Raw genomic sequence first — 14,224 nt, 5'->3', positions numbered from 1 at the left:
AACCTGCTCGTGTAAGGATCACAGTTATGGATCCTATGCTAGGGTCCTTTCCAACTCTTTAGTTATAGTAGCGCTGTGACTACAGCTAGATCACACATATATTACATAGTGCCACATTTACACCAGGCAAAGCTGCAGTTATTATACAGCCTGGAATCCAGTCAGCTGATTCTCCCCTCCGAACAGTCCTTAGTCGCAGTGTTAAAAGCTTCTGCTCATTCCCCTCACCCCCCTCCTCCACTCCCACATCAGCCTCTATGTCAGCTGCAGCTCGAGAGGAGTAGTACTGCTGCTGCCTGGAAATCAAGAGCACAGTCAAGATAGAGGAGAAATCAGCGCAGCTTTCCATACTACAGCAACACAGTCTACTCTGGGTACCTGGCTGCACATGGAACTTGAGGAAAGGTTCTTCGAAGCTACCTGGGAGTTGGGGTACCCCTAGCGATCACATCAATTGCATTCTCTTAAGGCAATGAACCATATACTACTGGAAAGGTCTGTAGGAAATCAGTACCTTTACACATGCTTCCTCACAAGTTTTGCCTGGCTGGAGTGCTTCAGCAATAGCAACAACTTTCATGGGTTTGAAGGCTACAAGAGCCTCACAGTAGTCTCTCCAGGTCAACTTGAATGAGCAATCACGGGAGGCATCAGACTAACAAGTGATTTTTGGATACACACAAGGATGTTAAGAGCCTCAACCTAATATGTGAATGTAGCTATGGATGTCTCCTGTGCCTGAGAATGACTTGTGCCAACCCCAAAAAGGTGATTTTTAATCTCTGTATTAGTTTTACATCTAAACAAGCAATACTATCAGAATGACGTAGACAGTAAAGGAAATATTAAATAGTAAATTAGATAGGATAAAATTGAATAAGATATTCTAGTTCCATTAATATAGGGCAAATGGATATATGACATATTTTATGGATACTCATTCGAACCTGATGCTAAAGCAGAAGGAGTCAGTTTAGTAAATGAGGCATGCCTTTTAATGTTTTTTTTTTTTTTGCAAGGTTCACGTAGCTCACTGGTGACTTTTTAATTCTATTTTTGCATTTATTTGTGAAACTTTAGGATTTTTGAGCCATTATAACGCATAGCATAATAAGCACAAATAAGCATATTTCTATTTTGTCTACATAACCCAGCTGATGAAGACTTATATCATCAGGGATTTACCAATATACAGCCATTTCAATCATGAGGGGATATACATGTATCCAGCTCCTTGTATCTTTGATGTAGATATTGCAAATCCCCTGGAGGTTTCTTGTATGCTTTAACTGGCAGATTGTTTATACTCCATGATGGAGCCACAAACCCAGTGCCAACCGGCTGCTGACAATTTGAATGTCTCTCAAACCAATTACTCCTATGATGGTACAAGTTGCATTCCAGGTCAGGACCACTTTCATCAGGAGTCTGGCTTGTCCTTCTGGGGCATAATCCTCACCATTATCTTGGCTATAATTACTCTTGCCACTTTATTGTCCAATGCATTTGTAATTGCAACAGTGTATCAGACCAGAAAATTGCACACTCCTGCCAACTATCTCATAGCTTCATTGGCATTCACAGACCTTTTAGTGTCTATCCTTGTCTTGCCAATTAGCACCATGTATACTGTAACTGGTAAATGGACATTGGGGCAGATTATATGCGATATGTGGTTGTCGTCGGATATCACTTGTTGCACTGCATCAATTCTACATTTATGTGTCATAGCATTGGATAGATACTGGGCAATTACTGATGCAGTTGAATACACCAAGAAAAGGACTCCTAAAAGGGCGGTTATAATGATAGCCCTTGTATGGGTCTTCTCAATATCAATTTCAATGCCCCCACTATTTTGGCGTCAATCAAAGATAGAAGAGCTTACCATGTGTGCTGTCAATACAGATCATGTTTTATATACTGTTTACTCCACTGTTGGGGCATTTTATCTACCAACATTACTACTAATTGCCCTTTATGGGAGAATCTATATAGAAGCCAGGTCTAGAATTCTAAAACAATCCCCGAAGAGCACAGGCAAAAGATTGACAAGGGCTCATCTAATTACTGACTCCCCAGGATCTTCTTCTGTGTCCTCAACCAACTCAAAGGCTGCAGATGTGTCGAGTGACACAAGTTCTCCAGTATATCTGAATCAGGTCAAAGTTAAAGTATCAGATGCTTTACTAGAGAAGAAGAAGATAATGGCTGCCAGGGAGAAGAAGGCTACCAAGACTTTGGGAATCATACTTGGAGCTTACATCGTTTGTTGGTTACCATTTTTCATTATTTCATTGGTTATGCCCATTTGCAAAGATGCTTGCTGGTTCCATCCTGCTATTTTTGACTTTTTCAATTGGCTTGGATATCTCAATTCTTTAATAAATCCAATAATCTATACAATGTCAAATGAGGACTTCAAGCAAGCTTTTCACAAACTGATACATCGTTTTAGTTGCCCATCATGACTTTAGCCCTAATGTTCTTCTCCATGCTACATGAATGCACTTGTCTGGATCTGTTAGTACAGGTAAGCTTCCTTTTATTAGCTGCAAATACTAGAGATTAATATGGAAGGATGGATAGGGTAAAAATGATGACAGACTTGCTCTGTTCCTGTATGCCAGAACTCCATTTAAGGGGGATCCTTCCTGCCCAATCATTGATTTTACATTTTCTCATAACAGCTTTGAACTACTTTTTGTTAGATGTACTTGTGTCTGTATCATCTGTTTATTGGATCAATCAGCAGATTTCTTTTTCAGTTAATGAAGTTCAGCCTGAGTTAACTGACTTGCTGATAAAGCACTGAATTAAGAGTCAATACACAAACTGACATTGATATATCTGATTTAATTGGTGGGGTTATTAAGGAAGCAAGAGTGCAATTTGTCAAAAAAGTAACAGGTAGTTTTGTATATTCCTAGTATTGCAAAGAATCAATAAATAATATTCATTCCTCTTGCATTAAAGAGTCATCATATTAAGTCAAAGATGCTCGCAGACCTTCAATCCTTTCATTACCTTTCATTAATTCCACACACACCTTCTCATTATGCATCCAATTGTATTTCATGTATGATATACCCTGTACTCTACTGTATAATGGCCAAGTGTTTATTGCAGTTTGCATAGGGTCTTAGGAGGCTATTTTGTCTTTTGGGTCTTTTAAGAAAACAATATTATGTCTTAAATGACATGTGACAATATTATGATTATGTTTGATGAAAACATTTATCATCCTGCTTCTGTCACATTTTGGCAAGACATTGACACTCGTCTTTTTAACATAGATTTGCAGCCTTTTTGCTCATAATAATGCATGTATGCATACAGTGATTTCCCATAGGAAATATCTTATATAGATAACTGAGTAGGTCACAGTTATTATTATTATATATCCCATTTTGACATTTAATCAATAATTCTATGAATGTTTTCCTTTTGTCTGCAGAACCCAGTCGATATTGTAAAGAATCACTGCCTAAAACTCTCTATCCTGAGTTGTCAGACTCATGAATGCTGCTGAGCACAAACGTCAATACATACTGCCATCCTACTGTTCAGCTCTGCATATCACTGCTATGACTCTAGCAATGATGCTGCTTAAATACTCACTCATGTCAAAAGCAAAGAGTTCACCTTCAGATCAATGCTTACGATTAACAACAGGATTGGAAAATTAATGCAGACTAATATATATATATATTTTTTTTTTTAATTTTTCACATTTTATTTAATTTCTATCATTGCCTTTTTTTTTTACTCGACTAGTGTGTGGAATTACTTCCATGCACACTGTAGGGGAGTGCATAGTTGTTATGTTTAATGTCACTAGTATTAATACGTCAATGTGTATGCTTGTGATTTATTTCTGTAGGGGAAAGGTGATATTATTTTAAAGAAATGCTTTAAAGATGTGTCACAGTGTGCAGGTAGCCCATTCATCTCAGCTTTCTTGGTAAATGTGGTGTGCAGGAGTGTGCAAAAGCTACCTTGATGTATATCAATTTATCAATCTGAATCACCCAGGGATCATGAATTCTTACAATTTATTGTTGGTAACTATTGTATGTATAAATGTTTCATCTATTTGATAGATATGTCATTGAGACATACGTCCTTCAGATGATCTTTCAGCACAAGGTTTGACATGACAAAAGTATTCTAATCTAAGAAGAAAATGCACAATATTTATGAATATGCTATGGTGGATGCACACCCCTACGACACCAAGCACAGAGAATGTATGTTATTTTTTTTGCTTAAGAAATAAGCCTACCTATAATGTATTTAATGTACACTGTCCAAAAGTTAAAATGGCTTTATATTTCCAAAAAAAAGTCACACACGTGCAAAATAAATGACTAGAATTCTGAAGCAGATCAGTTTATTTTATTTTCATGTTGTGTTTCCCTACCTTAGACACTGTGAAAAAGGTCTAAAGCAGCAAAGAAGCCATAATATATGACACTGATTTGAACTGTTGTGTTATAACTGTGGTCCAGTTCCTTATTTGATATGTCCAAGTACAAGTAATAAGTATGTTGAATGAGAAAAGATAGGTTCAATAATTAAATATAATAAAATAAAAATATTTTTCCTTTTTTAGTTTAATGTCATTCTCTCTTGTACTGTTAGTAAGGTTCACATCTTGGAAAATGACAGTGATTTAAATGAAGCTGTCCCCATAAAAATTCTGTGCAATCTAAGGGCAGGATGTTAGAAAGGAGGGGGAGTTGCGCAGATTGATATATAGTTTTATGGTAAAGATTCAGTAAAACTTGCATTTTATTAAAGAGGCTTTCCGCTTTTTCCATATTGATGAATTATCCTCAGGATAGGTCATCAATATCAGATCTGAGGGGTCCGGCTACAAGGAGCAGTTGTTGTTACTGTACACTTTGTCCCATTCAAGTGAATGGGACAGAGGCGCTATAATTACACTGCTTGTTCATGGCAAGCAGGTAAACAGTGAAGAGGATGCAGCACTTGCACAAGCACAGCTTTCTCTTCAAACAGCTGATCTGCAGGGGTGCAGGGAGTAGGACCCCCGCTGATCTTATATTGATGACTATCCTTAGGATAGGTCATCAATATTGGGGAAAAAAGTAAAAATAACATAGCTTTTTCTGGACTTAGGGATCCATTAGGTGGTCCTAAGCAGTGATTGACAGCTTTTCCCATATAGCAGCAATTGCCATCAGTCACTGAATAAGATCACCCACATGCCTACTAAGCCCAGAATTAACAGAAATGTAAACTAAATAAATACTTTAAAAAGTATAAAATACTAAAGATTTAAAGAAACTTTTCCTATAACACTCTTTATCAATCTGTTCAGCTTTCTTCATAACTAGCTACATGTAGATTGCACTGCATTTCAACATGACAGGTTTCCTTTAAGGATAGTTTTATCAACTCATGATGAAGGAAGTTTTTTTTTTTTTTTTAAGTTGAACCAGTATCTGTAATCCTCATCCAAATGGGTCTATTGTCCCTCTGTCTAACTAGTCATATTCCATGGACACCTGCACCATCTTGGGTTCTACCAACCCATGTACGTATGCATGGAATATGAGTAGTTAAACAGAGGTACAATAGACCCATCTGAATAAGTCAGACACAGGTGGATATCCATAATTATGGGCAGTTAAAAACCAGTATATTTGGTCCCCATATGAATGAGGACTATGAAAGCTCGTTCAAGTTCTAACACAACTGCTTCTAACAGAGCTTGTGATGTCATTAACATTTCTGCTAATTTGGGGCTTTAAAGTCAAGGAGGCGGTCCTATCACTGATTGACAGCCTTTCCTCTAGTACTATGTATACAGAGATAGCTGTCAATCACTGGACTTCAATACTATAACATCAATCTGCTCATCTCCTCCTGCTCTATAACATGCTGCCTGCAGTTTACATTGAATTTTCATGGTGACAGGTTCCCTTTAAATGAAGCTCCAGATGATATGCAGAAGTATCATCATATTAAAAATAACTAACCACAGATGTTTAGCAGAGATAAATATTCAGATCATTGATAGTTAATTTATGAATGTAGTATAAATGATTTCCAATTATGAAATGTATCTATAATTCATAGGACTCGTATATTTAGAATTGGTTGAGTATTGCGGAATATATAATGAATAATGACAATTACATTTTTTGACCTATGGTACCTAGTTGAAGGTATTATTTTAGAAGTGTGTAAATTTAATATTCAGCTATTTAGGTATATAGCAACTGTAAAAAGATGTTTGTTTACAGTAAAAATACTGTAACTATAGTCCAAACCACATCTATGTTGATTTGGGATGTAAATGATAAGGATAAAGTTAGGCAACATGCCATTTACTGATGAACACTATTTTATAACTATGGACCTAATAGTTTGAAAATTGGTAAAATATTTTAATAGAGATTGAAGAGTGAATTTCCTGAAATTTGTTTCGGTTCCAAGTCTAATAGTCGGCAGATTTGATTTTGGTGCGAAAAATGTATACAGTAACTGAAACAAAAGTGCTCATATTGCCTGGAAAAAATTTGTTTAACACTGTGACGTCTCCTAGAACTGCAAAGACAGCAAAGTGACAGTGACATATATGTCTATGGGTAAATGTGTGAAAACTGGGGGTAACAACCAGCCTATTTAATAACACACCGCAGTCGGATTTTATTTTTCATTAGAATATGGCCCAAAACATAGCCTTTTTTGGTGGAAGATATCCTCTTTGACTTTTGACCTGTGAACCGGTGTTACCATTTTGAGAGATTTGTCCAACTCAAATCTCAAAAGATTTGGATTTCACTGGAATCTGAATTATGGGTAAATTTTAGACTAATTTGCTCCTTATTAGATTTTAAAGATTCTGAAACTGTGAGTTGGGATTAAAGAAAACAAAATAAGTCACAAAAACAATATGAGATATTTAAGAGAAAACAATCGAACTTTGAATACATGTCTCTTAACATGTAATTACCCGAAGTAAGAAGAGTTGTTTCAATTTAGGCTCATGATTGTAGGACAAAAGGGCACCTTCAGTTCATCACAGAATGAGGGAGTAGGTACGGTACTTTGGTTAATGAGCCTTTGTCTTAAAAAAGATTACTTAATTTGTGGTAGAAATTAACGGATTTCAATCACTTACACCACTGTGTGTTATTGATATCACAGTCTATACTAAACAAATCTGGTTTGTAGCTTTAAATTTGATGATTATTATATAAGTTTATTTCATGTTTATTTCAGTGCATGCTTGCGTGATATTAATAGGGTTGTAACAATGTGAATCACAAGTAATAAGGCTTAAGTTTCCATGACATCACCTCTACCACTAACCTTTTTTACATAAAGACTCCATTTACATTTTTTTCTGTTCACTAGAATTGGTGAATGTTCTGTTCTGGAGAACACTTTCCTATAAAAGTACAGAGATTAGTTTAGTAATGCATCTAACAAGTGATTCTGTGTATTAAGGTGTGAGCTAGTGATTCCCGCTGAACAATGTCCCATTCCTGGGAAACCTGTACTCCCATTACTCCCATCTCCACCTCAAAAAAAAGCTTGGATAAAGAACTGTGTAATGAAATGTGTTGACAGTTTTGCCAGACATCTATGAGCAGGCTATGGTCAGGGTTTCTATCTACAGTTGCTATCAAGTGAAACAGTACAGGAACTTGCTTTTGTATTCTCAGGAAACCCTGATAAAGTTCTGGGGAACCACAGGGTTTAAGGGAACTCTGGTTGATAAACATTTGTCTAAGCCATCCTTATCATCATAATGACACCCTTTCTTTACATCATTGATTACTGTACTGTGCACATTATTATGAAAGTGCTAACATGCTGATGCTTATATGCTTGAATGCCATAGGAATAGACTGCAGATTTAATATACAATATATTGTAGATTGTAGTTGTAGTAGGCAAATTTTGAGAAGCTCTCCTATAAAGTTATTGACCTGCCATATACAATACATATATACAAGCAAAACAATAGCTGATCTTAGGGAGAAAGCTACAAAAAACACAGTGGAGCCTCATTTAAGAGTCTTAAAACAGCAATCCAAAGCTCCCTGGGAAACAATAATATGCAAAATAACCATGGAGCCCCAGTTATGGGTCTTCAATACAGTGAAAGCCAGATATCACTCAAAGGAAGGAAAACCAAGTGAAGGGGTGTCCCCATTATAGAGATCACCAGATCCACCATATTAAGTGGCTCCTATATTAAGATCCAGGTCTTTTACAAGCCTTAAGGATGTGAAAGGGGAAGACCTAAGCCAGTTATCCATCCACAGACAGTTGTTTTGGGGTGTTGCCCTTCATCAGTGTAGAGTTCAGATTCTAGCTAACCAGGAGCAATGCCTTGGAGACTACTCAAATAAAACAATAGCCGATCTTAGGGAGGCCAGCTACAAAAAACACTGTGGAGCCTCATTTAAGAGTCTCAACTCAGCAATCCAAAGTGCAAAGCTCCCTGGGAAACAACAATATGCAAATTAACCATGGGGCTCCAGTCCTGTTTATGGAGGTCTGTATCACCTGCTTCTTATCATAGTTTAAAATAAGATTCTGTATGCAGACTGTTTATACTGTCAACTCTCTTTAGGGGAAGGGGGCATGACTCTAAAGGTAAAACTGTCCAAATTCCAAGTTTATTTCACCTGCTCTAGTGTGATGGCTATACTACAGTTTGTGGTATTTGTCATGTTTTGTGACTATGTCATTAACTGTTTGTAGGCTATGGTGATGTTCACCACAATGATGTTTGTCCATAGAGATGTAATGTCATAAGGCAGCTATTGCACAATGCAACCATGCAATATTTACCTTGGCAGATTTAAAATTACTGTGGAACATTACCACTGCAGCCTATTTGTTGTACCAAAGTTATTATAGCTTTCTTTTATCTTGTTTAATTTTTTTTTGATTGGCAAGGTTTTGCAATTCAAGGAAAATCCTTGATCTTCTTCTACTTTACCTAAAATGGAGCAAGAAAAAAGTAATGAATTCAAATTTTGAAATAAAGAAAAAACCCTTGATCATGGATGATCAGCGGCCCATGATATATATTGCCCAGGGGGCTAGGCAGTTTTCAGTTCAGACATGTACATGTATATGTAACAGAGAATAGGAATCACAGATCAATGTGATATGTATTTATATTTGCATGCTCTGACTTATGGTACTATAGAATGGGTTGGGATGGCATTTTGAGGGAAAGGCATTTGCTATTTAGAATGGTAAAGACTGCTGAATCTAGAATTACCTATAATGCTCTGGATTTATCAGAGGCTTTACGTTGGTGCTGTGAATTGGATTTTGCATTACCAGTAGTGATAAGCGGCAGGGGCAATATTTGAATTTGCGATATTTCGTGATTATTTGGTAGAATGTTCATCATATATTCGTGAATTAGCGAATTCGAGATTATTTTCTTGATCGCTAAAAATCGGCAATGTAATATTCGCATAATGCGTGCGAAATACAGGCGTGGTTCACTATAGCTAAATTTTTCAAGCTGCTAGAAGTTCCCTGAGACTGGAGAAAATGGTTGGCACGGCAGAACATTACAATAGCTTTATATGCAGATAGAGTGCTCCAATATATTTGTGATTGCGAAATCGGGACACTAATGATGCAAAGATTTTGGCGCAATACATGTAACTTTTCATTTTAACAGGTCTGACTACTTATTAGTGATTGGTGCACTAAGTATTGTTGTGAACTGGTGACATCACAGCACTATGTATGTATGTATGTAGCATACATGCATACAGCATGTATGTATGAACAGCAGAATCTATCATCTACACTATATCACAATCTAACCTACACTGACTATCTCACACTAACTATCTGTATTATATATATATATATATATATATAAGCTAACTAACTAACTATCTAATGTAATGACACAGGGAAGCAGAGAATAACACTGTTGTCTCTCTCAAATCTGCAAAATACTGCATACAAGGGCTGCTAGGGAGGTTCTTATATAGTGAGGGGCAGGCAACTTTCCTATTGGTTGCTAGGGATGTTGCTAAGCTCTGACAAAGATATTTCAGCCTTCTCATTGGTCCACAAGCAAGAAGGGAAGGTTACTGATGAAAATAAAATCTAGAAAAATCGAAATTACCAATATATATCACTATATTCAAAATATTCGCAAATTCTCGAAGTGCCGATATTCACGATTAATATTTGCTATTCAAATATTCGCGCCCAACACTAATTGTCACACTCTTTTCATGATCTGTTGTTACCATTGGGTCAGCCATATCAGGTGATTAAAGTGTGCAGGTTTAGATGGTTAGATAGTTTTTATATAACTGAAGTGCCATGAGTGTTATGCTCTAATGTGTTTTTACAATTATAAAGATTCAGAATTGAAGTTTCTATTTGACTTATTTATTTATTTATTTTCATAGTCAATTTTTTGTAGGGATTCATATTACGGCCTCAACACAATAACCCTCCATGGCTCTACTGAACCAAATTCAACTCACCATAGAATTCTATAATAATCTACAATTAGTAGATCCAGAGTAGTTAACATGTTTCTGCTGTAATACATAACCTAAATGTGGCTGATTCTGGCTCTGTGAAATCGATCTCACATGTAGAAGCCACAAAATGTAATTTCTAGGATTCATATGGTTTAGCGTGTCCAACTTTTCCCTGATATAAGTGCACATTGTACACCTTAAAGAGACCATGTAACTTCTTGCATTCTCCATGTAATAGCAATTCTGGAGCATCTATTATTATGACTCGATGTTGTGCCATTCCTGTGTTATTCCCTCTAGAAGTTATCAATGCTAGCAGCTTGCAATAAAGGCTTGGGTGGGTGTAACCTTTTGGTGGTGTGTGTCTCTGTGCAGTCTGATAGTGGCATCACTGATTGGAAAAAGTCAGACTGTGCAGGGACAACCCCCCCCCCAATTGGTAAACCCCCATCTGGACCTTCATTGCAAACTGATAGTAATTTATTAAGAATGGCACATCATAGTAGCAAGACAGACAGACAGAAAAACCCTTTATCAAAACAGCAAGCAATAAGATGCCACCTTTAATTTTGCAGAGCTCCTTTGGAAAATGAATGTGTCAATCTGGTTGCTATGGTTAACTAAGCCAGTTTTCCTTTGCACCAATTTGATAACTCGCCCTCTCTCTTAACATTTTTTCCGTGTTTCAGTCTGTCTAATGCTGTAAGCAATTTTTAACCAAATCTACAGTATAATAAAAGAGCAACATTTTAAATCAAGTCCGAGGGCCAGTTTCCATCTACATTCTTCTGAATTGAATCACTTGCATTGGGGAGTTCCATAGACCTGAGCACTGGGACATAAAGGGTTATTTATCAATATGAAATTAGGTGTATTTCAGACACAGATTGCGGCAAAACGGTTTATTGCTCCGCAATCTGTGACTTCTCCCTCGCTCACGCCAAGTCTAAATTTGAGGGTGTGGGCAGGCCTGTCTCATATACCATTTTCTACGTCTGTTTTAGGCATAGAAAAAGCTCTAAATGTAAGACAGTTGGAAGCTGTCTTACATTTAGAACTGGTGGTGGAGCCGCTAAATTTATTAAGAGGCCTGCACCTCTACATTACTCCGGCGGATCCACTGCCATGTTAGGAGTGTGTTAAGACTGGCGTCTAAAATGTTGGTCTTTATAAATGTGCCTCCAGTGTGTATGATTTAATCTTTCCATTTCATAGATTTCAGCTATTGTATATTCCAGTACTCATCTGTTGTTATATGTCAATACAGTTCTACTCAAAATCAAGTGTTAGTATTGGTCTGTTAGCATTATATACATTAAGTGTAATTTTTAAGTTTTTTTTATACACATAAATTCAGACATTAAGTGGGAGATTAACCCCTTAAGGACCCTGCCATTTTTCACCTTAAAGAGGACCTTTCACTCGTATACAAACTAAAAACTAACACTATCTGTGGGCAGAGCGGTGCCCAGGGGTCCCCCTGCACTTACTAGTATGCCTGGGCGCCGCTCCGTTCGCCCGGTATGGGCTCCGGTGTCTCAGCTCCGTCTGTTGTATTGGACTGATTTTTTGTAGGAGGCGTGTCCCTTGCTGCAGCACTGGCCAATCGCAGCACACAGCTCATAGACTGGCTATGAGCTGTGCGCTGCGATTGGCCAGTGCTGCAGCAAGGGACATGCCTCCTACAAAGAAATCAGTCCAGTACAACAGACGGAGCTGAGACACCGGAGCCTATACCGGGCGAAGGGAGCGGCGCCCAGGCATACTAGTAAGTGCAGGGGGACCCCTGGGCACCGCTCTGCCCACAGATAGAGTTCTTTTTTAGTTTGTATACGAGTGAAAGGTCCTCTTTAAGGACCAGGCAATTTTTTGCAAATCTGATGTGTCCCTTTATGTGGTGATAACTTTATAACTCTTTTACTTATCTAAGCCATTCTAAAAATTATCTCATCACATATTGTACTTCATGACAGTGGTAAATTAGAGTCATAGTATTTCATTTTTGTTTATTATAAAATACCCAATTTACTAAAAATTTTGAAGAATTCGCAATTTTTTAATTTTCTATTTCTCTGCTTTTAAAACAGATAGTGATACCTCCTAAAATAGTTACTTTACATTTCCCATATGTCTACTTCTTATTTGGATCATTTTATAAACATTTTCTTTTTTTTGGAACGTTAGAAGTTTAGAAGCAAATCTTGAAATGTTTTAGAAAATTTCCCAAAACTCACTTTTTAAGGACCAGTTTAAGTCTGAAGTCACTTTGTGAGGATTACATAATAGAAACCACCCATAAAAGAACCCATTTTAAAAACTACACCCCTCAAGGTATTCAAAACTGATTTTTACTAATTTTCTTAACCCTTCAGGCGTTCCACAAAAATTAAAGAACAATGTAGATGTAATTTCAGAATGTCACTTTTTTGGCAGACTTTCTATTTTAATCATTTTTTCCCAGTAAACTGCAAGTTTTAACAGCCAAACAAAGCTCTATATTTATTGCCCTGATTCTGTAGTTTGAAGAAGCATCCCATATGTGATCGTAAACTGCTGTACGGCGTACGGCACAGGGCAGGGCTCAGAAGGAAAGGAATGCCATATGATTTTTGGAAGGCAGATTTCACTGGGATAATTTTAAGTTGCCATGTCACATTTGAAGACCCCCTGATGCACTACTAGAGTAGAAACGCCCAAAAATGTGACTCTATTTTGAAAAATACACCCCTCAAGCTATTCAAAAATGATATTATAAACTTTGGTAACCGTTTAGGTGTTCCACCAAAATAAAAGGAAGTGTAGATGAAATGTCAGAAGTTTACTTTTTTGGCAGATTTTCCATTTTAATCTTTTTTCAAGTAACAGGGCAAGGGTTAACAGCCGAACAAAACTCAATATTTATTGCCCTGTATTTGTAGTTTACAGAAACACCCCATATGTGGTCGTAAACTGCTGTACGGGCACACGGCAGAGTGCAGAAGGAAAGGAACGTCATGTGGTTTTTGGAGGGCAGATTTCACTGGTATAATTTTAAGTTGCAAGGCAAGGTAATAAATAATAGCTATTTTGGCGCAGTTTTGAGCAGATTGTTACGGACAATACAATACCAAATATTCTTTCAGTTTTAAATAATAAAGAATTTTTTTATTATTATTTTTTTTTTTGTGTCTCCATATTCTGAAAGCCATAGTTTATTTTTTATTTTTTGAGCTCATTTTTTCCCATATGAAATTAGGGTTTGATTGGTACTATTTTAGGGTGCATATGACCATTTGATCACTTAGTATTACACTTTTTGTGATGTAAGGCGAAAAAATTGCTTTTTTGACACATTTTTTTATTTACATTTTTCTTACGGTGTTTATCTGAAGGATTGGGTCATGTGATATCTATTAGACCTGGTTGTTACGGGCGTAGCGATACCTAATATGTCTACTTTTTTTTATATTTTTTTTCACTTTTAACACAATAAAATAATTTTGAAACAACAAAAAATCATGTTTTAGTGTCTCCATATTCTAAGTGTCATATATTTTTTTGGGGGGGCGATTGTCTTAGGTAGGATCTCATTTTTTGCAAGATGAGATGATGGTTTCATTGGCATCATTTTGGCGTGTGTATGACTTTTTGATCGCTTGGTATTACACTTTTTGTGATGTAAAGTGAAAAAAAAATGGCTTTTTGTCTTTAATATATATATT

The 14,224-nt window shown here is 36.7% G+C and overlaps 1 protein-coding gene across 1 annotated transcript; it reads left to right on the top strand.

The window, feature by feature from the left end:
- Positions 1-1,313: 1,313 nt before the first annotated feature.
- On the top strand, positions 1,314-4,399 carry HTR1B (5-hydroxytryptamine receptor 1B). The gene is made up of 2 exons (XM_044291579.1): positions 1,314-2,533; positions 3,458-4,399. Exon 1 carries the CDS (start codon positions 1,314-1,316, stop codon positions 2,469-2,471), a length of 1,158 nt encoding a protein of 385 aa, XP_044147514.1. The 3' UTR covers positions 2,472-2,533; positions 3,458-4,399.
- The last annotated feature ends 9,825 nt before the right edge of the window (positions 4,400-14,224 follow it).

Source organism: Bufo gargarizans, chromosome 4 (assembly GCF_014858855.1).
Source record: "Bufo gargarizans isolate SCDJY-AF-19 chromosome 4, ASM1485885v1, whole genome shotgun sequence".
Lineage (NCBI taxonomy): Eukaryota > Metazoa > Chordata > Amphibia > Anura > Bufonidae > Bufo > Bufo gargarizans.
This window is presented reverse-complemented; position numbering and strand designations above follow the sequence as displayed.